Below are 24,998 nucleotides of genomic sequence, written 5' to 3' on the forward strand. Positions count from 1 at the left end.
AAGGGCAATACAGATCATCAATTTTATATTTTTAAAGGCATCTTCATGTGGTTTATATCCAACTGATGTAAACCATGTCCCTTCTGCTGTGGGCAGAGCTAAAATTGAAGTTTGATATTTTAAACATAATACGTATAATCATGTATAGGAATTTAAAAAATATATCTGTATTTCTAGAATTGAATGATATGTTTTTGCCATATTTAAGGAAGTTCCCCCATGTAGTGTAGATTCTATTTTCTTGATTTACACTCTTTATTTCTACATGTATAAGTACATGGCTACAATGAATATATATTATATCAGTGATGATTCTGTTTCGCTATTTAGCGGAATTCCGCTATTTTGAATCCGGGAATCCGATACTCATGAGTGATTTCCAATATTTTGTCGCTTTCTAGTTTTACAGCAATCTGTTTCCGTTTATGTGCGGTTGGAAAAGTCAGGTCGTTTAGTCCATATTCTTAATCTCTGAAACGTTTCATTTGTCTTATCAGTGCGTTCACTGTAAAGCTGGTAACTGATCGCGATCTGACAAAAATATGGCATGGCGGTTCGTATGAAGCCAGGTGAAGACGTGAAAGTTTTGGACAGAACAGTTAAAATTCATGGAATTGGCAATGGTTAAAGTGGGATGTCAAAGGGGAGAAAATATCTGAGAATGTTAGAAATACGATTGATCCAGGGATTGTGAGATGTGTATTATGTAACAAGGACCTGGAAATTCAGTCCATGGAATTAGCGGAAACACTGAAAACACAAGGTAATTACCGAAAACACTCCCCAAAAAGTGCCGAAAACACCAATGTATCATTGATAAAGCATTTACAGGATGTTAGATCATACTTATATATGTATACATTCCCCAAGTTTTGTTCATGTTGTTTTTTCAACAACATGTAGATGCTCCACAACAATTGTCATGCTATTTATAACAACCTTATCAGACATAGTGTATTTAATTTTATTGTAATAGTGAAATATATTTTTTACCACTTCAAGAAGTTCTGGTTGCAATGTGAATAAATTTTATGAAATGATATATATGACATAACCGTCCTCTTGACCGACGCCAAGAATTGCAATCTGAAATACTAGACATAAATCATTCAATTTTCTATCTATATAAATGAAACTTTATTAATATATGAATATGATCTAACACTCTATAGGTGTATTTCAATGATGCATTGGTGTTTTTGATACATTTTGTGATGTTTTGGTAATTATCTGGTGTTGAATTTTATGGACCCATGAAAATTTGTACTCATTTTCACTCTTTGTCACACATTTTTAGGGTTATTTTGGGCTTGCAGAAACCTAAATTTGTACAGCAGCTGCAGGCTTTGCCCCCAGACCCCCAACAGGGGCTTTGCCCTTGTACCCCACAAAGGGGCTTTAAGGCAGCCCCCCGACCCTTAGCCTATGTCAGATATTTTTGAAACTTCACAGAATCATCACTGATATATAAATGTTTCTTAAACTGTTAGAATTATGTATGCTGTTTACATAGAGATGTAAAGAATCAAGTTTGCTATGGGAATCTCATTGAATCTTTTCGAAAGCAGTGTGACAATTAATTAAGGAATGACTTTAATTCTTGGGCAAGTTATACGAGTATAACCTGGTTTGGGTCAGTTTACACTTTAAAATCCGCAAAGTAGATTATAAAAAAGCGTAAACTGACCCAAACCAGGTTATACTCGTATAACTTGCCCCAGAATTAAAGTCATTCCTTATAATTTAATGCAAGAGACAAAGATTCTAACTTTCGTTTATCAAAATGTACATAAACTCGGAAAAATACAAGTCAACCTCGCAATGATTCACTTAGCAACATTGACAAAGCGTCTAGCTATAAAGGCAGCCATCTTTAATTTTAGTTCTACAGAGCCTAGCCTATTTATCAAAATATTGTATCGAAAGTGAAGTTTGTCATGATAGAAAATATGTGTAGACTATGCATGCAATGCGTATTTCGCTGTCCATTAGAGATAGAGATCGACTTTGAAGCCGCTCTTCTCCGACAGATTGAGAAAATACGGGAAATTGCATTGTTTAGGCCTACCCAAAATAAATCTTCAAGTATCAGAAAATGCAAAAATTTGCGGCTTTTAACTCTGTGAAAACTTCTACTACATGAAAACTTACCATTGTATGCAACGTTGTCGCTAATAATAAATCCGACACAAGAAAATATGTAGATCTAAGCAAGTGACAAATCGCGATCCACATGTCAATGTGTCTGACGTCATGTGATAAAGATGTGATGTATGAATTTTTGTTTGCTTTGTTGAAAGACAGATCAAAATTAAGGATTATCTCCCTCACGCATAGCTCTTATCCTTAAACGAATTTGACTCCACTTTCTTGGCACATTATTTTCCCCTATAATAGCTCTAAAACTTCATTGTTATTTCGGATTTCAAACATTTCGGTTGAGCATCACTGAAGAGACATTATTTGTCGAAATGTGCATCTGGTGCATCAAAATTGGTACCGTATAAGTTTTACATCAAGCAATGAAACACCTCTTCTTCCCCCCCCCCCCCCCCCCCCCCCCCAGTGAGAAATGTATTTCAAAATGAACAGGGTAATTATGCTTACTTGGCAAATCATTAATTCGAATATAATATCTTTGTTTTAATTTCTTATTTGACCATACATACAGAGAGATGTTTTACATCAGTGATTTGCGTACAAGTACCGTGAAACTTCCCCAAACCAGCCCCTCAGAAAACCGGTTCTCCCTGAATATCGGCCGATTTTCAAAGTCGCAGCAGAAATCTTAACATTTCCTTTCAAAGAAAGTAAACCGGCCACCCCTGAAAACTGGACATCGGCCACTTTTTAAAGTGCATTTGTTAACAAACATGTGTAATTTACCCTTAACATACTGACCACTTTTTGAAGACAAGAAAATTTTGGCCAGTGGTTGATCAAGATCGTCCAGGTGTGCAAATTTACTGACCAACTGGCCAGATGTGAAATTATTGACAGGAGGTGTGAAAAACACTAGTGGCCTCTTTAATTTCTATTGTTTACCTGCACTTCAAGGGTGTTAATTGACACTTAGCTTATCCAAGTGACCCTTCCAAATTCTGTACAAAATGTAAAAAACAGTTAGGAACATATTGAATGAATATACAGTATCAAACGCCATATTGTTTCACCATACTATCGTATGGATATAAGCTGTAGTTAATAAAGAACAAACCCATGACTGTTAATGATAATTATTAAAAGATAGATTAATTTTCTTGGTTCCCATAGACATTCCAAGAAATACTCAAATTACAAATTCATATTTACTACTGTACTTTTTAAAAACGTCAAAACCAAATTGTTAATGACATAAGCGATTAATGTAAACAGAGTTTTTATAGGTAAGAGGAATTCCAATAATAGGCCTCTGTGTTTTCTTTATGTATCCTGCTATAGATTTTCAGTTTAAAATTAGATGATTTCATCGAGAATATTTCTTGTAATTCGATCATAATTACCTGTAAGTACATGTGAACTAATTTAATCTCCACCTATAATTGATCATAGATCACCAGATCAAAGTGAACAGTACCTACTTTGTGAATATTGAGATAAAACGTCTATAATTGCTAAATTCTCGGTATACCGGCCAACCCTCTAAACCAGCCGTTTTTTCCGGTCCGAGTGTCGGCCGGTTTAGAGAAGTTTCACTGTAGATGCTTATATTGACAACAAGAAAACAATATCTGTATCAAACCAAAGAAACTTATTGTACACGTTGACTTTCTATTCCATAGAAGGCTGAAAACAGTGCTGCGATGTAAATTTAGAGAGAGAGAAAAAAATTGTTCCGGCTCTGGTTGTCAAGGGGGTGTGTCCCCATACCAAACCAGGTTATACAAAAATAACCTGCGTTCCTCAATTGGAATTTGACCAATCAGACACAAGGATACAATAAGAATTAAATTATTAGCATGTAATCACAAAGAGATAGTGTATATAGTGGTTAAATAGCAGAACTTTGCTTGATATTGTTGAACAGCTATTAATGCTTAGGAAAATCTCTGTATGAAGAAAGTGACATGCTTTCCCAGGAATTTTTACTTTTTCTGAACAAGGGGAAGGCATAACTGTAGACCTTTATCCAAGTCATGTACTGTTTTTGTTATTAAACGGTATGTATGTCTTCATTGTAGAATAATTGGATCTCTCTTATCTTCCCATCTGATTATCACAGACCTGGAACAACCATTTGGAGACATGAGACCAAAGCACTACAACAATGAACTCCTCTTACTTGCCAGTGACATAGCTTCTAGATTATTGCCAGCTTTTGAAAATACTGCTACAGGGATACCTTTTCCTAGAGTAAGATAACTGAGAAATACCAAATTGTAGAGTGAATTTGATCACTAGAGGTGCAAAATTGACACTTGATTTGATCCACAGGAAATTTTCCCGATGAGTGGTATACCGACTTAAATGGGGGTTGGAGGCAGGTTCAATTCCTAGTTATTATACAGTGTTAAACTCAATTCAATTGTGAGCCAGTGGCAGTAATGGGTGTGTGGTTAAATTTTGCCAGGCTGAGCCCTGTTCAAAATCTGCCAGTCCTGATTTTCAGTTTTTGATGTTCATTATTTTACACAAATGAATTTATGGGGGAATTAATTTTCAGGGTTTTGCAAGATGAGTGTAAGTCTAAAAAGAATATTCAGTTTGTTTATTTTACAGAAAGTGAACTTAAAGCAATTTTCTTTTTGGGGTATAGGGATTCAATTCATGTTCAAATGGGAGATTTTTTGTTACAGCATCCTGGTACAATTATTACTAATATTCAACTCTTTTTGGTCCCAATTTGGATTAAAATCATTGTTTTCTTTAGAGGAGGAGGGGGGGTGGGGTGTTGTATTAACGAACCTTCACCATTGATATTTTGTTCTCTGCCGTAATGCAGAAGGTCCGTGCGTCAGTCCGTCACACACAACTCCTCGGAAACCGCTCAATGGATTTTATTTTCAAATTTTGTAGGATTATTAGTCACCATATATTGTTGATCATATTGCACCTCCATTTTGATTCGACAAATTTTACAGGAGATGGGACTTTGTTAAATTTGTACATGCTACAATATAGGAATACTTTGTAGACACAACTCCTCAGACATCACTGTACGGATTTTGTTCAAATTTTGTCGGATTGTTTAATGTTAGTCACGATATTGTACCGCGATTTTGATTCTACACATACAGGAGTTATGGATTTTTTGCGCTTCAACTTTTTTTTGCGGTGGCGGGGAACATATGGCTACGCGTAACAATCTTGTGTAGAATCTATCAATCACCATGATGTAGTTGGCAGCCCAGATTAGTTAGTTCGAAATTCCAAAACCTTACTGCCAATTTACATAACATTACTTATTGTATAGATGTTTGGAGTGTTATGTCCCTTTTAGAATCTGTCACTCATGTGAAAGGCGAAGATAATGAACAGTGATCAATCTCATAACTCCTATATATGTACAGACATCTCCAGCTTTAGGTGAAATACCACAAATTCAGACCAGTGATAGGCACTCTGCACCATCGGATACCCATGGCTGATCTCGTCTTCTACTCATTACGTGATGAGTAGAAGACTCGGGAGCCATATAGCATCAAAGGTTCTTTGTGCTTTTATGAATTGGGATCTCGGTTTCTAAGATTTCATTGTAAAGTCAAAAGATCCACTACTTTCACTTCTACTGCCAAGTACTTGGCGTAGGATAGTCAATACCTTTTTTAACACCTTGGGTCTGGTAATGCCAGGATTTGAACACAGGACCTTTTAACACGAAGTGAGCACACTATACTTACTGAATTACTGTGAGTGGAGAAATCATATAGAAAAAGAATTTTTGGATCATCTTTTGAAATATTCCAATGACAAGAAAGTATGACAGAGGAAAGGTGGTATGTAAATATAAGACCTAGTACAGAACCATGAGACAACCCAATAGTAATAACATACTCATGAAGGTGAGTTTCTTTCCATCTTCCTGTTGTGCAAGAAAGACTCAACTGATTAAAAAGGAATTTGACATTATATGAATACTTCAACTTATGCAAGAAAACATATTTCAAGAGTAACACAACACACATAATCCATGATCACACACACACACCCAACAAAGTTTAGAGGCATATACATTTACTGCAATCACAATTTCCAGCTTCGATCTTGAATCACTATGCCTATTAAGTTCACAAACTGTAAGAAATTTTGATGGACAAAATGAAAATTTGCTATATGTACAATTTATAGGTAAAACTAGATGAAGGTGTGCCTGAGAACTGTTTAAATGAAACCTGTACTTCTGGGGCTGGATCACTGGTGCTAGAATTCGGTGTTCTATCTCGTCTGACTGGGGATCCAATTTATGAGTCCTATGCAAGAAGAGCTGTCAAGCGGCTGTGGGAGTATCGCTCCAACATTACAGGCTTATTAGGTCTGTGCACTACTGTCATAAATACAGTGTTATTTTAACATCAATAAAATACCTTTACTGATTTGGAAATGTGCACTATATAGCTTCTCTTTTTTCATTAGGAAATGTGATAAATATCCAGACTGGGCAGTGGATGGGGCAAATGAGTGGTCTAGGGGCAGGACTGGACTCTTTCTACGAATATTTACTGAAGGTCAGTTCTTAATGGACCATCACATGTATAAACATCACTATTCTTATTAATTATGGAAGGTTTGAAGTTTCTTGCATGTTATACACATTGATGTTAGCAGTATTGAAATGATGTACACTGCACCACATGACTGTTGTTCATGAGGAAATGGCCAATATTACAATTACAATATTACAAAGATATCAAAGGCAAAACCATTGGAAATACAAATATATTTACCTCCTAACAGTGAGGGTCAGGTGTCTTTTTACATTGTTACCAAACAAGGTAATAATGATACATGAAGTGCCACAGATCATATGTTATGTGATTTCAAGTATCAACTGTTTATTTACAGACATATATTCTCTTTGGTGAAAATGAAGATTACAAAATGTTTAAAGAAATATATGACTCCGTCAAATTTCATATGAGAAGAGGGTAAGTTTGATGTGGAATGGTGTATTTAACATTTACAATCCAAGACAAAAGTAACAATTAAGACTCAGTACTTGAAGTTGGTATAGTGATGCATGACAATTAATACGAGACATTTTCTGCATTAGTTCCAATTCCTATTGATAGAATCTCTGTCTTCTATGTGTAAAATCTCTGTCTTCTACGTGTAAAATCTCTGTCTTCTACAATGTAAAATCTCTGTCTTCTACAATGTAAAATCTCTGTCTTCTATGTGTATAATCTCTGTCTTTTACATGTAGGAGGCTAAAGTGTAACAAAGGTGATGGAAACCCTCCAATATTTGTCAATGTAAATATGAAAACTGGTGACACAATAAATCAGTGGATTGATTCACTGCAGGCAGCATGGACTGGAGTGCAGGTCTGTACACATAGTATACACCATGTACATATATTTCAAAGTAAAATCTCTAAGATTTTGTACATTGTTGTTTCAATTATTTGCAGTATTTCTTGAAGAAATAAATGACTATGTAAATAGCTAGTTGATCAGTATTAAGTACTAGTCATTTAAACTGATTTTCACAGTTTCACTGTTTTCACTGGTATGATTAAAGACTTTACATTGAACAGGTGTTAAATGGTGACATTGATGAGGCCATATGTTCTCATGCTCTCTACTATTCTATATGGAAGAAGTATGGTGTTCTGCCGGAGAGATATAATTGGTATCTTCGAGTTCCAGAAGTGACCTTTTACCCTCTCCGACCTGAGCTGATAGAGTCTACATACTTTTTGTATCAAGCGACGAAAAACCCATTCTACCTCCACGTAGGACGAGATATTCTGAACAACTTAAACAACTATACTCGAGCGGAGTATGTTTCATCGTGTCAGTTTTAATTGTAGAATTGATAGTACTGTATCATGATTCAGTGAATGCCCAAAGGCATGTGATATTTCTGATCAAATTGGCATTTATCATCAATACATTCTAGACTAAGTGTCTTGAATGAACACTGTTTGTGAGAGCCTTAGGCTTAAGTTAGTTTTTATTTACTTATCCATTATTGTCAAGTTTTCAAAGTATGGACTCCAGAACCATGAGTTATTTCTGACACAAGCCACATACTGATATTGTCTGCATGTAATGGTAGTATTCAGACATGGCATGTAATGCCTGCATATTAAAGGTATTGAAGTTCAGTCATTGAAGAGTCACATCCTTATGGGGATTTTAAGACAGAATAGAATGGGGACTCTAAAATTCTTTTTATAATTGCTTGGCCAGAACCTTCAAAACTTTTGAGTGTTTGATTATGTAGTGTAGAAGTAAACTAAGCTTTTTGAAGCAAATGCTTTACCAACAGAATTCAACTACTAAAATATGATTTATCTTTTAGCTTTCTTTTGTAGATGTGGTTATGGAACAGTGCACAATGTAAATGATAAAACACTGGAGGACAGAATGGAGAGTTTCTTCCTTAGCGAGACTTGTAAATACCTGTATTTGGTAAGTGTCAGAATTTATTGATAGCAAGTGCAGTAAGCTCTTATGGTAAAACAAGTATAAAGGGAGAATTCAAAATCCAAAGTTTGGGTTACATTATTTACCCTTAATTTCTTTCGTTTTTACTTGGGGCTGTTCCAGAAATGATCAAATGGGGGGGTCGGGCGGCAAACGATATTTTTTTGTATGGGTGGTCGTATTTTTTCATATTTTAATTGGTCCGTGGTTGGACTGTTAAAAAAATATTTATTATGGGTAGTGGGTAGTTTCTATTGTTTTATTTTGTGCCACGTGGGTGTTGAGTTTTCAGAATATTTTTATTGTCGCTCTTGTCGTGTTGGTTACAAAACGTCGGAGGGAAAATTGAAAACGTGCTTTCGAAATCGGAAATCGGAAGTAACATAGAACTATTTGAGTTGTCGCTCTTTGCAGCGCATAACTTTCCATTACTGCACTCTTCAAATTAGAGGTGCGTTTAGTAGGGTCCCTTTGGACGTGATGGCGGCGAACTCTGTTCTGTAGATTATTACAGTTTACAGTGCATCGATTTTGGGAATATTTTGAAACCAATAGGTATTCCGTTTTCTAATAAAAATAGGCAAACCTTAGTTGATTTATACGAGGGTACCGATGCGTTATATTTATCAGTCGGTGTGATGGTGATATAGAGGCCTCCGGGCGCAGGCTCCATTAGAAGACGAACGATTCGTGGAAAAACATATCCATACCCATTTCATGATAAAAGCATCGTTTGGACTCCCAATCTTTCCAACATTCCCGCCATAGATGCCTTTGATTGTTGATGTGACATCGTTTCTTCAGAACTACTGTGATACAATGTCGCACAGGCATTACCGCGTCATTGACTAGAATGTTTGTCCCGAAAACCTCGCGAGATTTGTACCGTTTTCATTTTTATATTTTTGTGGTGGGTCTGGTTAGTTTTTTTTTTTTTATTAGATGGGTCATTGTAAAATGAGTTTATTAATTTGATGGGTCATGGGGTAATTTTTTTTTTTTTTTTATGGGTGCTTGGTGTATACAAAAGGTGCCTCCCGACCCCCCCATGTATTTATTTCTGGAATATAGCCCTTACCGTATAACAGATTATTTTTGCGTATCACAGATTTTGCGAAAATACCCCAAAACACTGTTATTTTTTATTTGCGTAGTTCTTTGTTTGTGATTCTCCAGGTTACAAATTAATTGACACTTGACAGGTTTCAATTTTGTACAGAACAAACGTTACTGTTATGCGTGTTGTCATTCAACAAGTTAAAAGGACACCAACGCATGTTTCTAAACTTTTTCATTTTTTCAGCAAAATTGATTCTTTTCATGCCTTAAACTACTTTAAATGTGTTTTTAATGAAACATTTTGTGTAGTTTTCCAGTTTGAAAGTGATGAAATATAAATCTTGCAATATGCATATTTACTTTCGCTATTTTATGTGCCATTATGTGTGACGTCATATGCACCCTCAGGTTTGAAAACATCTATTAGACATTTCATGAACAGATTAGACTTAATGGACAAAAAACCAATTATCACATTAATGGCTTGTAAATAACATTGCATTAAGGTTTTTGTGCCATGTAAGGATGTACTAGTTGTCGGAAGAAAGGATTTAGACTGAGTATTTTTCAAAGGAAGGTATGAGAAAAAAGACGTGGATAAGTTTTGTTGGAGCAAAAACTTTACTTTTAAAAAATCCACCCAGTCAGCTTTTCAAAAACCGCTTGGACATAGGCCCAGATAAACTGCGAGAAAATGGATATATTGAAGCTTAAGCACTGCTAGGCCTACAGCATATACATAATTCTGCGGGGCTAAACTTGGTATATAGTGTTTATGTGTAAAACACTTAAATAACATCTTATTTAGTGCTGTTGATACTATATTGACACGAAATACATCTTTAGGAAGAGCAGGTAGTCCTTCACCAAAATTGTAAATTTGATGATCCCAGGAGTAGGGGTTTTGGTATCAGGGGGAGGGGGGGGGGGGGGGGGGGGGGGGGCAAAATGGTCAGTTATTAGATGTGTGAGCAATAGACATTTTTAGCTCTTCTGAGCCAAAGGCTCAAAGAGCTAATGCTATGGCCATTTGTGTGGTGTGCGTAAACTTTTTAGAAAAAGGGCTATAACTGAAGATTTGTTACAGGGTATCATTGGCCCAAGGACTTTCATACATACTAAATAGAGGGATGTGACCCTTTAACAAGGGGAGATAATCAGGAAAATACAAACAAAAGTAGTGGTTGCTAAAAAATCTTCTTCTCAAGAACCACTGGGCAGATTATCACCAAACTTACACATAAGGATGAGGATATGTTGTAGATTAAAAATTGTTCAAGGCACTACCCTGGGGCAAAGGGCGTGGTCTCAAGGTCACTTCAAAGTTGACCTAAATTTATATTTCCTTAAATCTTTGATATTTTAGTCATTATAAGGACTAGGATCATCAAATTTTGACAGTTGATGCATCTTAGGACCTTTTGTCAAGTTGTCTCAAAAGTAGGTCACGGTGACCTACTTTTTGAATTTTGCAGGTATTTATTTTAAAATTAATTTTGATGCATATCTTGGACACTTTGAAGCCTATGATCATCAAAACTTGTCAGTTGGTGGATCATGGGACCTTGAAATTCATCAACTGAAAAATAGGTCACCGTGACCTACTTTCTGAATTTTATGGCTTATCATTTATAGATATATTTTAAGTTGTTATTTCAAATACTGAGAGGTTTAGAATCATCAAATCTTGTAAGTTGATGCATCTTGAGGCCTTGAAACATATTTATAAAAAAAGTAGGTCACAGTGACCTACTTTTTGAATTTTGCAGATATTCAAATTTCACATTTTCAATTTTAGATGCATATTTTGGACACTGTAAAACCTAGGATCATCAAACTTTGTCAGTTGATGCGTCTTCAGTCTTCAGTTTGTGTCGACCAAAAAGTAGGTCACCCTGACCTACTTTTGGTATTTGACAGCTAAATTACTATATTTCAAACACTATTTGACCTGCAATCATCAAACTTTGTCAGTTGATGCATCTTGAGTCTTCGGAGTGTATCGACCAAAAAGTAGGTCACTGTGACCTACTTTTGGCATTTGACAGTTATATTTATATATTTCAGTCACTAATTGACCTACAATCATCAAACTTTGACAGTTGATGCATCTTGAGTCTACGGAGTGTGTCGACCAAAAAGTAGGTCACCTTGACCTACTTTTGGAATTTGACAGCTATATTTATATATTTCAGATACTATTTGACCTACAGTCATCAAACTTTGTCAGTTGTTGGGTCTTGCATGTTTGAAGGGTGTTGACGAAAAAGTAGGTCACCTTTACCTACTTTTGGAATTTGACGGCTATATTTATATATTTCAGATACTATTTGACCTACAGTTATCAAACTTTGTCAGTTGATGGGTCTTGCATGTTCAGAGTTCGCTGACCAAAAAGTAGGTCACCATGACCTACGATTGGAATTTGACAGCTAAATTTCAATATTCAGATACTAATTGGCTTAAAATCATCAAACTTTGTCAGTTGATATTTCTTGGGTTCTCAAAATGTGTAAACCAAAAAGTAGGTCACATTGACCTACTTTTTTAGCTCACCTGAATCGAAGGTTCAAGTGAGCTATTCTGATCACATTTTGTCCGGCGTCCGTCCGTCTGTCCGTCTGTCTGTAAACTTTTCACATTTTCGACTTCTTCTCCAGAACCACTGGGCCAATTTCAACCTAACTTGGCCAAAAGCATCCTTGTGTGAAGGGCTTTCAAGTTTGTTCAAATGAAGGGCCATGTCCCTTTCAAAGGGGAGATAATCACAAAAATGCAAAAATAGGGTGGGGTCATTTAAAAATCTTCTTCTCAAGAACCACTGGGTCAGAAGAGCTGAAATTTACCTGAAAGCTTCCTGACATATTGCAGATTCAAGTTTGTTCAAATCATGGCCCCCGGTGGTAGGATGGGGCCCCAAGGGGGGATCAAAGTTTTACATACAAATATATAGGAAAAATCTTTAAAAATCTTCTTCTCAAGAACCACTGAGCCAGAAAAGCTGATTTTTACATGAAAACTTTCTGACATAGTGAAGATTCAAGTTTGTTCAAATCATGGCCCCCGGGGATAAGATGGGGCCCCAAGGGGTGGATCAAAGTTTTACACACAAATATATAGGGAAAAACTTTAAAAATCTTCTTCTCAAGAACCACTAAGCCAGAAAAGCTGAGATATACATGAAAGCTTCCTGACATAATGCAGATTCAAGTTTGTTCAAATCATGGGCTCTGGGGGTTGGATGGGGCCACAATAGGGGATCAAAGTTTTACATACAAATATATAGGAAAAATCTTTAAAAATCTTCTTCTCAAGAACCACTGAGTCAGAAAAGCTGATTTTTACATGAAAACTTTCTGACATAGTGCAGATTCAAGTTTGTTCAAATCATGGCCCCCGGGGATAGGATGGGGCCCCAAGGGGGGATCAAAGTTTTACACACAAATATATAGGGAAAAACTTTTTCTCAATATCCACTGAGTCAGAAAAGCTGATATTTACATGAAAACTTTCTGACATAGTGCAGATTCAAGTTTGTTCAAATCATGGCCCCCGGGGGTAAGATGGGGCCCCAAGGGGGGATCAAAGTTTTACACACAAATATATAGGGAAAAACTTTAAAAATCTTCTTCTCAAGAACCACTAAGCCAGAAAAGCTGAGATTTACATGAAAGCTTCCTGACATAATGCAGATTCAAGTTTGTTCAAATCATGGGCCCCGGGGGTTGGATGGGGCCACAATAGGAGATCAAAGTTTTACACACAAATATATAGGGAAAAACTTTAAAAATCTTCTTCTCAAGAACCACTGAGCCAGAAAAGCTGAGATTTACATGAAAGCTTCCTGACATAATGCAGATTCAAGTTTGTTCAAATCATGGGCTCCGGGGGTTGGATGGGGCCACAATAGGGGATCAAAGTTTTACATACAAATATATAGGAAAAATCTTTAAAAATCTTCTTCTCAAGAACCACTGAGTCAGAAAAGCTGATTTTTACATGAAAACTTTCTGACATAGTGAAGATTCAAGTTTGTTCAAATCATGGCCCCCGGGGATAGGATGGGGTCCCAAGGGGGGATCAAAGTTTTGCACACAAATATATAGGGGAAAACTTTAAAAATCTTCTTCTCAAGAACCACTAAGCCAGAAAAGCTGAGATTTACATGAAAGCTTCCTGACATAATGCAGATTTAAGTTTGTTCTAATCATGGCCCCCAGGGGTTGGATGGGGCCACAATAGGGGATCAAAGTTTTACATACAAATATATAGGAAAAATCTTTAAAAATCTTCTTCTCAAGAACCACTGAGCCAAAAAAGCTGATTTTTACATGAAAACTTTCTGACATAGTGCAGATTCAAGTTTGTTCAAATCATGGCCCCCGGGGATAGGATGGGACCCCAAGGGGGGATCAAAGTTATACACACAAATATGTAGGGAAAAACTTTAAAAATCTTCTTCTCAAGAACCACTAAGCCAGAAAAGCTGAGATTTACATGAAAGCTTCCTGACATAATGCAGATTCAAGTTTGTTCAAATCATGGGCCCCGGGGGTTGGATGGGGCCACAATAGGGGATCAAAGTTTTACATACAAATATATAGGAAACATCTTCTTCTCAAGAACCACTGAGTCAGAAAAGCTGATTTTTACATGAAAACTTTCTGACATAGTGAAGATTCAAGTTTGTTCAAATCATGGCCCCCGGGGATAGGATGGGGCCCCAAGGGGGGATCAAAGTTTTACACACAAATATATAGGGAAAAACTTTAAAAATCTTCTTCTCAAGAACCACTGAGTCAGAAAAGCTGATTTTTACATGAAAGCTTCCTGACATAGTGCAGATTCAAGTTTGTTCAAATCATGGCCCCCGGGGGTTGGATGGGGCCACAATAGGGGATCAAAGTTTTACATACAAATATATAGGAAAAATCTTTAAAAATCTTCTTCTCAAGAACCACTGAGCCAGAAAAGCTGATTTTTACATGAAAACTTTTTGACATAGTGCAGATTCAAGTTTGTTCAAATCATGGCCCCTGGGGGTAGGATGAGGCCACAAGGGGGATCAAAGTTTTACATACAAATATATAGTTAAAATCTTTTTCTCAATATCCACTGAGTCAGAAAAGCTGATATTTACATGAAAGCTTCCTGACATAATACAGATTCAAGTTTGTTCAAATCATGGGCCCCGGGGGTTGGATGGGGCCACAATAGGAGATCAAAGTTTTACATACAAATATATAGGAAAAATCTTTAAAATCTTCTTCTCAAGAACCACTGAGTCAGAAAAGCTGATTTTTACATGAAAACTTTCTGACATAGTGCAGATTCAAGTTTGTTCAAATCATGGCCCCCGGGGATAGGATGGGGCCCCAAGGGGGGATCAAAGTTTTGCACACAAATATATAGGGAAAAACTTTAAAAATCTTCTTCTCAAGAACCACTGAGTCAGAAAAGCTGATTTTTACATGAAAACTTTCTGACATAGTGAAGATTCAAGTTTGTTCAAATCATGGCCCCCGGGGATAGGATGGGGCCCCAAGGGGGGATCAAAGTTTTACACACAAATATATAGGGAAAAACTTTAAAAATCTTCTTCTCAAGAACCACTAAGCCAGAAAAGCTGAGATTTACCTGAAAGCTTCCTGACATAATGCAGATTCAAGTTTGTTCAAATCATGGCCCCCGGGGGTTGGATGGGGCCACAATAGGGGATCAAAGTTTTACATACAAATATATAGGAAAAATCTTTAAAAATCTTCTTCTCAAGAACCACTGAGCCAGAAAAGCTGATTTTTACATGAAAACTTTTTGACATAGTGCAGATTCAAGTTTGTTCAAATCATGGCCCCTGGGGGTAGGATGAGGCCACAAGGGGAATCAAAGTTTTACATACAAATATATAGTTAAAATCTTTTTCTCAATATCTACTGAGTCAGAAAAGCTGATATTTACAAGAAAACTTTCTGACATAGTGAAGATTCAAGTTTGTTCAAATCATGGCCCCCGGAGGGTAGGATGGGGCCACAAGTGGGGGGGGGTCAAAGTTTTACATACAAATATAGGAAAAAGCTTTAAAAATCTTCTTCTCAAGAACCATTGGGCCAAAGAAGTTGACATTTACATGAAAGCTTTCTGACATAGTGTAGATTCAAGTTTGCAAAGGGTAGTTTGGGCCATAATAGGGACTAAGGTTTTACATGCAAATATATATGGAAAGTCTTCAGATATGGGCCAAAGTGACTCAGGTGAGCGATGTGGCCCATGGGCCTCTTGTTTGAATTCTTAGGATTTAACTAAAGATTTAGAATACTAAGAGGCTAAGAATAGAAATGGTGGGGTTGTACAATTTATCAGAAGAGCGATTCTAGGCCCTTGGGCCTCTTGTTAACTTCTTCTTGATAACTATCATTCCATATCTTTTCAAATTTAGTATTATATAAAACATAATTGGAACAAGGGGAACATAAATTGTAAATTTCAGGATTCCTGCACCCCTGGGGCCTTGGGGGCAGGGCAAAATCTGCCCAAAATTGACCAATTTTCAAAGATCTTCCCAAGAACCGCACATGTGTAAGAAAATCTAGATGCATGGTGATGGAGAGCAAGAAGGCCTCTACCAAAATTGTAAATTTCATGATCCCCAGGGTAGGGGTTCTGACCCCAGGGCGAGGCCAAACTTGGTAAATAATGTTTATGTGTAAAACACTTAAATAACATCTTCTTTAGTGTGGTTGATACTATATTGACAGTAAATATATATTTAGAAAGAGCAAGTAGTCCTTTACCAAAATTGTAAATTTGATGATCCCAGGGTTAGGGGTTTTGGTATCAGAGTAGGACCAAAATGGTCAATTATTAAATGTGTGAACATTAGGCATTTTTAACTTCTTCTGATAACTATCATTCCATTATTTTTTTTTCATATTTGGTATGAAGCATATTTGGAACAAGGGGGACATAGACTGTAAATTTCATGATCCCCGGGGTAGGGGTTCTGACCCCAGGGTGGGGCCAAACTTGGTATATAGTGCTAAATGGATAGAGGAGGTAGTCTTTTACCAAAATTATAAATTTGATTTTCTCCAGAGTGAGGGTTCTGACCCCAGGGTGGGGCCAAACTTAGTATATAGTATGTATGTGTTAGTTTGCTGATACTGTATAAAATCTAAATACATACTTAGAAATAGCAGAAAAGGATGTACAAACATAATGGTGAATTTCATAACCCAGGGTTATGACTTTAGGATGAGTCCAAATTAGTCATATCTTTTGATATTTTAATGTTAATACACCTATTATTTGAAGCCTTTCATCAGTGTATGCACTTTTGAGGGCAGTGAAGTTTTAAGAACACATCTTGTTTATACTGTTGCTGAACAACAGAATTTAGCTTAGATATTCAGAACAGGAAATTTTTTCTAGATTTCATAGCCCATGGAAGTAGTGATACTTTTTCATTAGTATTCAGGTGACCGATAAGGTCTGTGGGCCTCTTGTTCACTTTATTTCAAAATTTACTGTTTTAGATTTGTTTGAAAAATAACAATGTAACGGAAGAAATAGTATCAGCACTGAAGTGTGATATTTTCAACTTAAACACATTCCACTTTAACTTATCAGAGTTATAGTATATTGTATATGGTTGTATATTTGACAACCAATTTACATGAATCATTATGTTGATACACAGAGGACATGGAATTCATTATTACAATGACTTTGTTATGACAATGATTTTCTTATTTCTTTATTCCAGTTGTTTGACAAGGAGAACCACCTAAACAAAGCCCAGTCAAGATATCTCTTTAGTACAGAGGGCCACGTTTTCCCGATTGATGGACGTTTCAGGAGGAAGCCATGGGAAACGGATGTAGTCAAGAAGCCCTCAGCCTCTAAAACTGTTTTGAGTGTTGTTAATGTCAAGAAAAATTCAACATTCTCCAATGTATGTTTTAAGTGGCTCAGACACTATCATCTATCATTCCACAGTCAGTTTATTCATGTAGTTTAGCATACACAAAGTAAAGAAGTGCTCATTCTGCTTTTTTCACTAAAAGATAGGAGATAAGTAGCTACATGTGATATTTATGTCTGCCCTCTTTCAGGGGGAGACATTGTTTTTGTACTTTTTGTCCATCTGTCTGTCACAAAATCTTGTGAATGCTTCTCCTCATGTATGGCTTAGCAGATAGACTTGAAACTTTGTACAATGCTTCATTCCCATTTGTAGATGTGCATATTATTGGGACAGGAGGATCCAATTATTTTCCTAAAAGTTATAGTGGATCTGAGGGGTGGAGGATGTTAAAATAGCTTATGAACACTTCTCCTCCTATATGACTTGTCCGATAGACTTGAAATTTTGTACAGTACTTCAATGCCATTTGCAGATGTGCATATTGTAGGTACAGGAGGATCTAATTGTTATCCTTAAAGTTATAGAGATCTGAGGGGTGGAGGGTGTAAAATAATTTGTGAACACTTCTCCTATGTGGCTTATCTGAGTTCATAATATCTATGTTTCTGCTTTCTCCTCCATACCATGCAGTACATTATGGAGAGGAGGTTTCATTTGGAGCACTTCCAATTTGAGGAACTGGGGAGACATTTGTTTTTCATAAAAACAATCTCTAGTTCAAATTATAACCGTTCAGGCCAGGTCCATATGGATCTTATTGAGAAAATGCAATAAATTTTTAAAACATTCTTTTTTACTCCTGAAAATGTAGCTATTAAACTGGGTACAAAGTTACAATGAGCATTGATACCTTTGCCAAAATAATGAAATTCAAGGTCCTTTGCTCAGTGGTTCAGACCTCGAACTAGGATAAGGTCATCGAGTAAATGTGCATTAAATTCAAAAACAGGTAAAATAGATAGCTATCTGGGTGCAGTTATAATTAGCACAGAGGTGTCTTTCGAAAGTGTTAAACTTATAATCTAAAGTTCAGGGGTTCACATGTGCTGAAAATTTATTACCCTTGAACATGCAGGAAACGAATCATGTGCATAGCCCCAGTAAAGAAAGAGTGAGCTATGCATTATATGGGAATTACCATGTCTGTTTCATCTCCTGTGCTTTCATCCTGTCTCAGCCACTACTTTATGATAAAAGCCATTAAAAAACTCATAGTTTGGCACAGAATTTAGTTGTTAGCAAATTGCATATTATTACATTAAACAGTTTTTCGGTCAGGTCACTTGTAGCAAGTTTGGAACATTCCTTTGGGCATTAATGTTATACCATATAGCGGATTATTTCCGCGGGGAGATAAATTTGGCTTATTTTAGCGGTTAGATTGCTTACCGCCAAAATTTCACTTGCCAAATATGCACCCAATTGCGACTTCAGTATTTGCAAAAGAGATAACTTTTCCTTGTCCGCTAAAATGTATTCCACTAAAATTATTAGCATACCTTTAAGCTAGCAAATTGCCAAATTTTAGACCTGTGGAAAAAACCCGCTAACGGTATATGGTATAGGAGAGATATTATATGTTTGTATTCGGCAGAAAGTTTGCCCATGAACAAACAATGTGTTGTGACCCCAAATCAATTTGGTCAAGGCAAGGTCACTAATGAAAAAGTATAAATATTTTCTCAAGCCTTGATTATTTTGATGTTCAAACTTTAGAAGAAACAAACATCACTTTTTATCACAAAAAGACTGTTCTCAGTGTTAGAAAGATGCAGTTATTGTTTTAAAAACAATGTAATTGAAGCTGGACTAGCATGGCATGTGCCATCATTGATCACAATACTCAAATCTATATCACCATAAGCACTGAAACTCAAATGAAAACAAGTTGAATTCAACTATTTATTAAATCAAGCTTATTATTACACTGGTTGTGGATAAGAATGACCCCAAAAGTTTTGTAGGAATCTGGGAAGACAACTAGTATACCAATGAACGGTGGGCAAAACTAGTGGCCCCGCTTTGATGCGAGTGCCAGGAAGGCCCCAAGCTTAACATGGAGACACCCCATGTCTTATTTTTCAAACCATGCATGGCGGCCAGGTACACAAGACCCAGTTTTTTCACCTGTCTCTAGCTTGCTACCTGTATAAATCACTGTTCCACTTTAATTCCAACAGGCTTGTAGCTTCTCCTTTTTATAGAGGTAGAGGGGGTCCTAACTCTTGCAAATGTTTACTGTTTTCTGTTATACATTTAAGTGGTTTTCAAATTTCAGTGTGAAACAGTGTCCGATGAACAGAAATTCTTTATGCCAATGAAGAGTCCTTATTACCAACAGATGAAGAGTGCAGTGGGAATTGGTGATTGATGGACAGTCAACTTTCACATGAGGAGGAGTGGGCAGGGTGCTACTTTTCTTCCATTTTTATTTTTGTTTTTGTATTTATCTGTACATTTGCCAAACAAGGTTTATACCCATGCACTCACACTTCCTAAAGAGAAATCCTGGTAACAAGACCTGATGTTTCATATGGTGATAGTCCTCTGTAGGTCACCTGAGTAGTTGTCTTTAATCCGTGTGTGTGTTCATTATTATGTGGATGTGTATTGTCACAAAATTCAGAACTGCTGGATCAGTACGAAAATACACTTGGGTTCAGGGTTGTTTCTGACTTAAGATGAATGATAATGTGTCAGTGTGGTCTCATCAAAGAACTATGAAAGACCCATCTTTGCCTCAGATCGGTCTTTGAAGAAAACTATCAAATTTTACATGGAAATGTATAATAGCACAATTGTGCTCTAAATGCCAAGAATGGTAACAATTTATCAAACTGAGATGGTGACATCCACATGTAATGTAAGTTAGAGTTTTTCTACTTATAACCCTTGATCAAGACCAGAACAGGATGGATCAATTGAAGTTCAACTACCTGTATGTTTTACATGAATGCTGTATTATAGAAGAAAAGTGTAGAACCTCAAAACTAAAATTTGTCAAACATGCTATTATAATTTGCAGTATGAATTTAATTTTGCTATTTGTACCTGTTATCGTTGGTGATTCTTTTAATTCCCATAGAAAGTATTTACCAAGAATTATAAATCCTCTATTATAAAACAAAAATACAGATATTGATTTTGGAAGTAAAGCCCTTACTATACAAGTCTATTCTTTTAGCAAAGTTAAATAAAATCCTCAAACTATGGCCACTGTGGATCTAGGAATAATTTCAGTAATTAAGGTCAAAGCTAGGCCTACTCTACTCAGGTGACCATTACAGCCCATTAACATTTTGTTGATTCACTTCTGATATCTTCACAAATCATGTTGAATGTGCTGGTACATGTGTGAGAGATTATTTTTGTGTGATTGTATATTTATAATGAATGTATGTGCCATTCTCCCCATAGGTAACTTTTTAAAAGAATTGGTGTATTATGGTACATGTACCAAATATATTTGTATTCGCTCAACGTGTCATAGACTCAGGTGATTTTTTTGGATCAAAATTTGTCTGTATGTGTCTGTATATGCCTGTCTGTTTTTATATTTTTCACATTATTTACTTCTCCATTACCACTGAGCCATTGTCAATGAAACTGGCCTAAAAGTATCCTTGAATTAAAAGGGATTCAAGTTTGTTTCTTTTAAATGAAGGGCCATGTTCATTTCCAAGGAAGTATATTTCAGATGGGGTGTTTAAAATATCTTTTTATGAAAAACCAAAATTTGTGTGAAAGCTTTTTTATATACTGAATATTAAACTATATTCAAACCTGGACATGACCTCTAGGGACAGAACAACTTTATTCAAACCTTGACATGACCTCTAGGGACAGAACAACTTTATTCAAACCTGGACATGACCTCTAGGGATGGAACAACTTTATTCAAACCTGGACATGACCTTTAGGGACGGAACAACTTTATTCAAACCTGGACATGACCCCTAGGGACGGAACACAGAACAACTGTATTCAAACCTGGACATGACCTCTAGGGACGGAACAACTTTATTCAAACCTGGACATGACCCCTAGGGATGGAACACAGAACAACTGTATTCAAACCTGGACATGACCTCTAAGGATGGAACAACTTTATTCAAACCTGAACATGACCCCTAGGGACAGAACACAGAACAACTGTATTCAAACCTGGACATGACCCCTAGGGACGGAACAACTTTATTCAAACCTGGACATGACCCCTAGGGACGGAACACAGAACAACTGTATTCAAACCTGGACATGACCTCTAGGGATGGAACACAGAACAACTTTATTCAAACCTGGACATGACCTCTAGGGATGGAACACGGAACAACTGTATTCAAATCTTGACATGACCTCTAGGGACGGAACAACTTTATTCAAACCTGGACATGACCTCTAGGGACGGAGCAACTTTATTCAAACCTGGACATGACCTCTAGGGATGGAACAACTTTATTCAAACCTGGACATGACCTCTAGGGACGGAACAACTTTATTCAAACCTGGACATGACCCCTAGGGACAAAACAACTTTATTCAAACCTGGACATGACCTCTAGGGATGGAACACAGAACAAATTTATTCAAACCTGGACATGACCTCTAGGAACAACAAGGCTTTGTCAGGGACCTCAACATTGGAATATATAGGAAAATGATTGAATATTGTCTTCTTCTATAGAACTACATGTACAAGAGTAAAATCAGACAAATTGATATGCAAGCATCTTCAAGTAGTATGAATTCAGGTGGGTTTTTTTCACTCCATGACTGCCTGGGTCATGGGCTAAGTTTCACCAGGGGATTAAATTTTTATGTAAAATATTTGGAAAAACCCTTTTCTTAAATCTTTATTTTAAGAACCCCAAGAGTAGAGTTGTTAGTCAGTTTGTACAATCAAAATGCAAATATCCTTTAGATTTAATCACACTATGGCAAGGATGGGGCTACATTGAGGGTTATAATATATACATGAGAAATTGGATTGGCTCAGTGGAATGATGTGGCCCATGAGTTTCTTGTTAGTAAAACGGCATTTGTCTTTTGATCAGGGTTTTTCTATTTTGAAGAACTGTTTTTATCAGAACAGTTGCTCGCTCATAAGGTTGTCAAATCTTTTACCTTTTGCAGTGAAGCTACATGTTCCAACAAGATTACAAAAGTCATTGTAGTGGCCCAGAGGGAGGGTTGTTTAGATAAAATCAGAACTTTTAATTGCCTGTCGAAGGGATTACTAAATAGACAGTATTATCCTTTGTATGTGTGGCACACTAAAATAAATTTTAGAACTGAACCTGGCAGTGCCACTTAAATATGACATTGTATATTTAACCTCTTTGTTTCCTGAAGTTAGTTAACTTTTTAAAAATTACTACGGTACTAGGTAGTCATTGTAACATGTCACAGTAATATTGATAAGAATATTGCCACTTTGGTGTATATCAGATCCACAGCATAGAGGACAGTGACTCAGATGACCAATGTGGCCTGTAGATCTCTGAACATATTGTTTCACATTCCAATACATATAATTACATGCTTACATTACATACAGTACATACAACAGATGTTTTAACGGTCAGTGTGACACAAGTATTCACAGGGGCATATGTATAAAGTGACAAGAAGGAAATTTATCATTCTGTGATAGTTTTGAATTATTTATTAGTTACTGTTTTAAAATGTGATACTGTGTGATATGGTTAAACAGTGTACATATTATCTTTCTTTTAATGCTAATAACATGAAGTATACTGATACCTTGTAAATGCGAACCTTACATGTGATATGTCATGGTATTCTGTTCATTCATTATTGTGGAAGTTGGAATACTTGCATGTATGATTATGGGGTCTTCCACTGAGTATATGCAAAAAGATAATTTATCTATCAATCAAAAGTACATCTAATTACGAAGACTGTTCAACAAAATGGTAGACATTACATCCAGTACATAAAAAGAAATAAACATGATTGGTCTCAGGTTGTGTCTCCCCCCCCCCCCCCCCCCCCCCCAGAAAAAAAACTATATATAGAAGTAAATCATTACAGGTATAGAAGTAAAGCATTATAGGTATAGAAGTAAATCGCCATTGAAATGATTAATCCGTATTTTGATGAAATTGCATTAAATCTTAGGGTATTATAAAATGCTAACATTATTGTGATATATGTGATTCTAGTAAAAATTGAAAGCAGCTGCAAAATTAATGATGACACAACGTGCAAGACAGTAGGTCTGTATTCAGTCTGAATTGATGTCCCCCAGAGACCTCTGTCAAAGTGGAGTGCAACTTCACTAACATGTAATGCATTGTCAAAATTAGCAGCAGTATATACAATGCATGTATTTCTTGGAGCCTTTAAACTGAGATGAGCATAAGATTGATCTTATTGAGCTGTTCTTGATTTTTTGACACATAAAAAATTTATGAATAAATTAGAATCAAGCTCTTATTAAAATTCATTACTGTGGTCACCAGTGGTTTTTAGCTTCCAGAGGAAAGGAATTGCAACTGTTGATAATTGTTATTTTACTTGCAATTTCCTGTGTTCATTAAAAAATATATATTTCTACAGTTTACCAGGATAATCTTTGTAAAAGCAGAATTGAAAATCTATATTTTATGGGATTGCATTTTCCTTCTCATTTTTACAGTTTAATTGTTGCCAATAAATATTACAACAGACTGTATTCCTCTTTGATATACAAGAAAGTGACTGGTATAAACAAAGACTGCTCTTTTGATGTGACTCACTGCACATACTGGCAATTACCCAAAGTTTCAATACACCAGAAATGATTACAACTCAAGTCTATGATAAACCCTTTGTAAGTCAATTCAATGCATATCGTTTGAATTAAAACAATTGCTGCATCTAGGTAGGAAAATTGGGATATACCGTGCAATCTCAATATATGTAACATCTTCACAAGCTTGTCTTTAAAAAAAAAAAGATTGGAGTGCTAACACCGCGTCTATTATCTACTAAGCAAGTAGAGGTTATAAGAAATGTTAAATTATGACATTTCTCTTATAGTAATTAAAGTTACGTAGAATTTATATATTCTTAAGATCTTTATTTTCTGCAAATAATATTTGGAATTTTTTTTTTTAAATTGTTTCAAAAAAAGATCTTATCTGAAAATATCCTCTTTAGCTCTCGCTCAACCCTATTCAAATATACAACAAGGATTTCAGAAAGAGATGGGATGTCTTGTTGTCTCAGAAACGCTATCACAATCTAGAACTTGGCAGTAACGTATACATAGGCTTTTTGGACACAAAGCATTCAATACTGTGTGCAGAAGAGGGTTAATGGTTAAGTTGCACAATTTGGGTATTGGAGACAAAATTTGTCACTAATGCTGAAAGTGTTCTAATTGTCAATCTGACTAAAATTACGCTGGTTTCTCGTCC

General features: G+C 36.2%; 1 protein-coding gene across 1 annotated transcript in view; it reads left to right on the forward strand.

Moving 5' to 3' along the window:
* The window catches only part of LOC125653320 (ER degradation-enhancing alpha-mannosidase-like protein 1), a 40,501-nt gene extending 16,234 nt beyond the window's left edge, over positions 1–24,267 (forward strand). Inside the window, exons 4-12 of the mRNA XM_048882743.2 lie at positions 4,182–4,353; positions 6,289–6,472; positions 6,574–6,665; positions 7,003–7,085; positions 7,364–7,484; positions 7,697–7,941; positions 8,480–8,576; positions 17,413–17,601; positions 19,853–24,267. Of these exons, the coding sequence (XP_048738700.1) occupies positions 4,182–4,353; positions 6,289–6,472; positions 6,574–6,665; positions 7,003–7,085; positions 7,364–7,484; positions 7,697–7,941; positions 8,480–8,576; positions 17,413–17,601; positions 19,853–19,945 (1,276 nt within the window). The 3' untranslated portion in view covers positions 19,946–24,267. The remainder of the gene's footprint in view (positions 1–4,181; positions 4,354–6,288; positions 6,473–6,573; positions 6,666–7,002; positions 7,086–7,363; positions 7,485–7,696; positions 7,942–8,479; positions 8,577–17,412; positions 17,602–19,852) is intronic.
* Positions 24,268–24,998: the final 731 nt, after the last annotated feature.

This window comes from Ostrea edulis, chromosome 7 (genome assembly GCF_947568905.1).
Source record: "Ostrea edulis chromosome 7, xbOstEdul1.1, whole genome shotgun sequence".
Taxonomy (NCBI): Eukaryota; Metazoa; Mollusca; class Bivalvia; order Ostreida; family Ostreidae; genus Ostrea; species Ostrea edulis.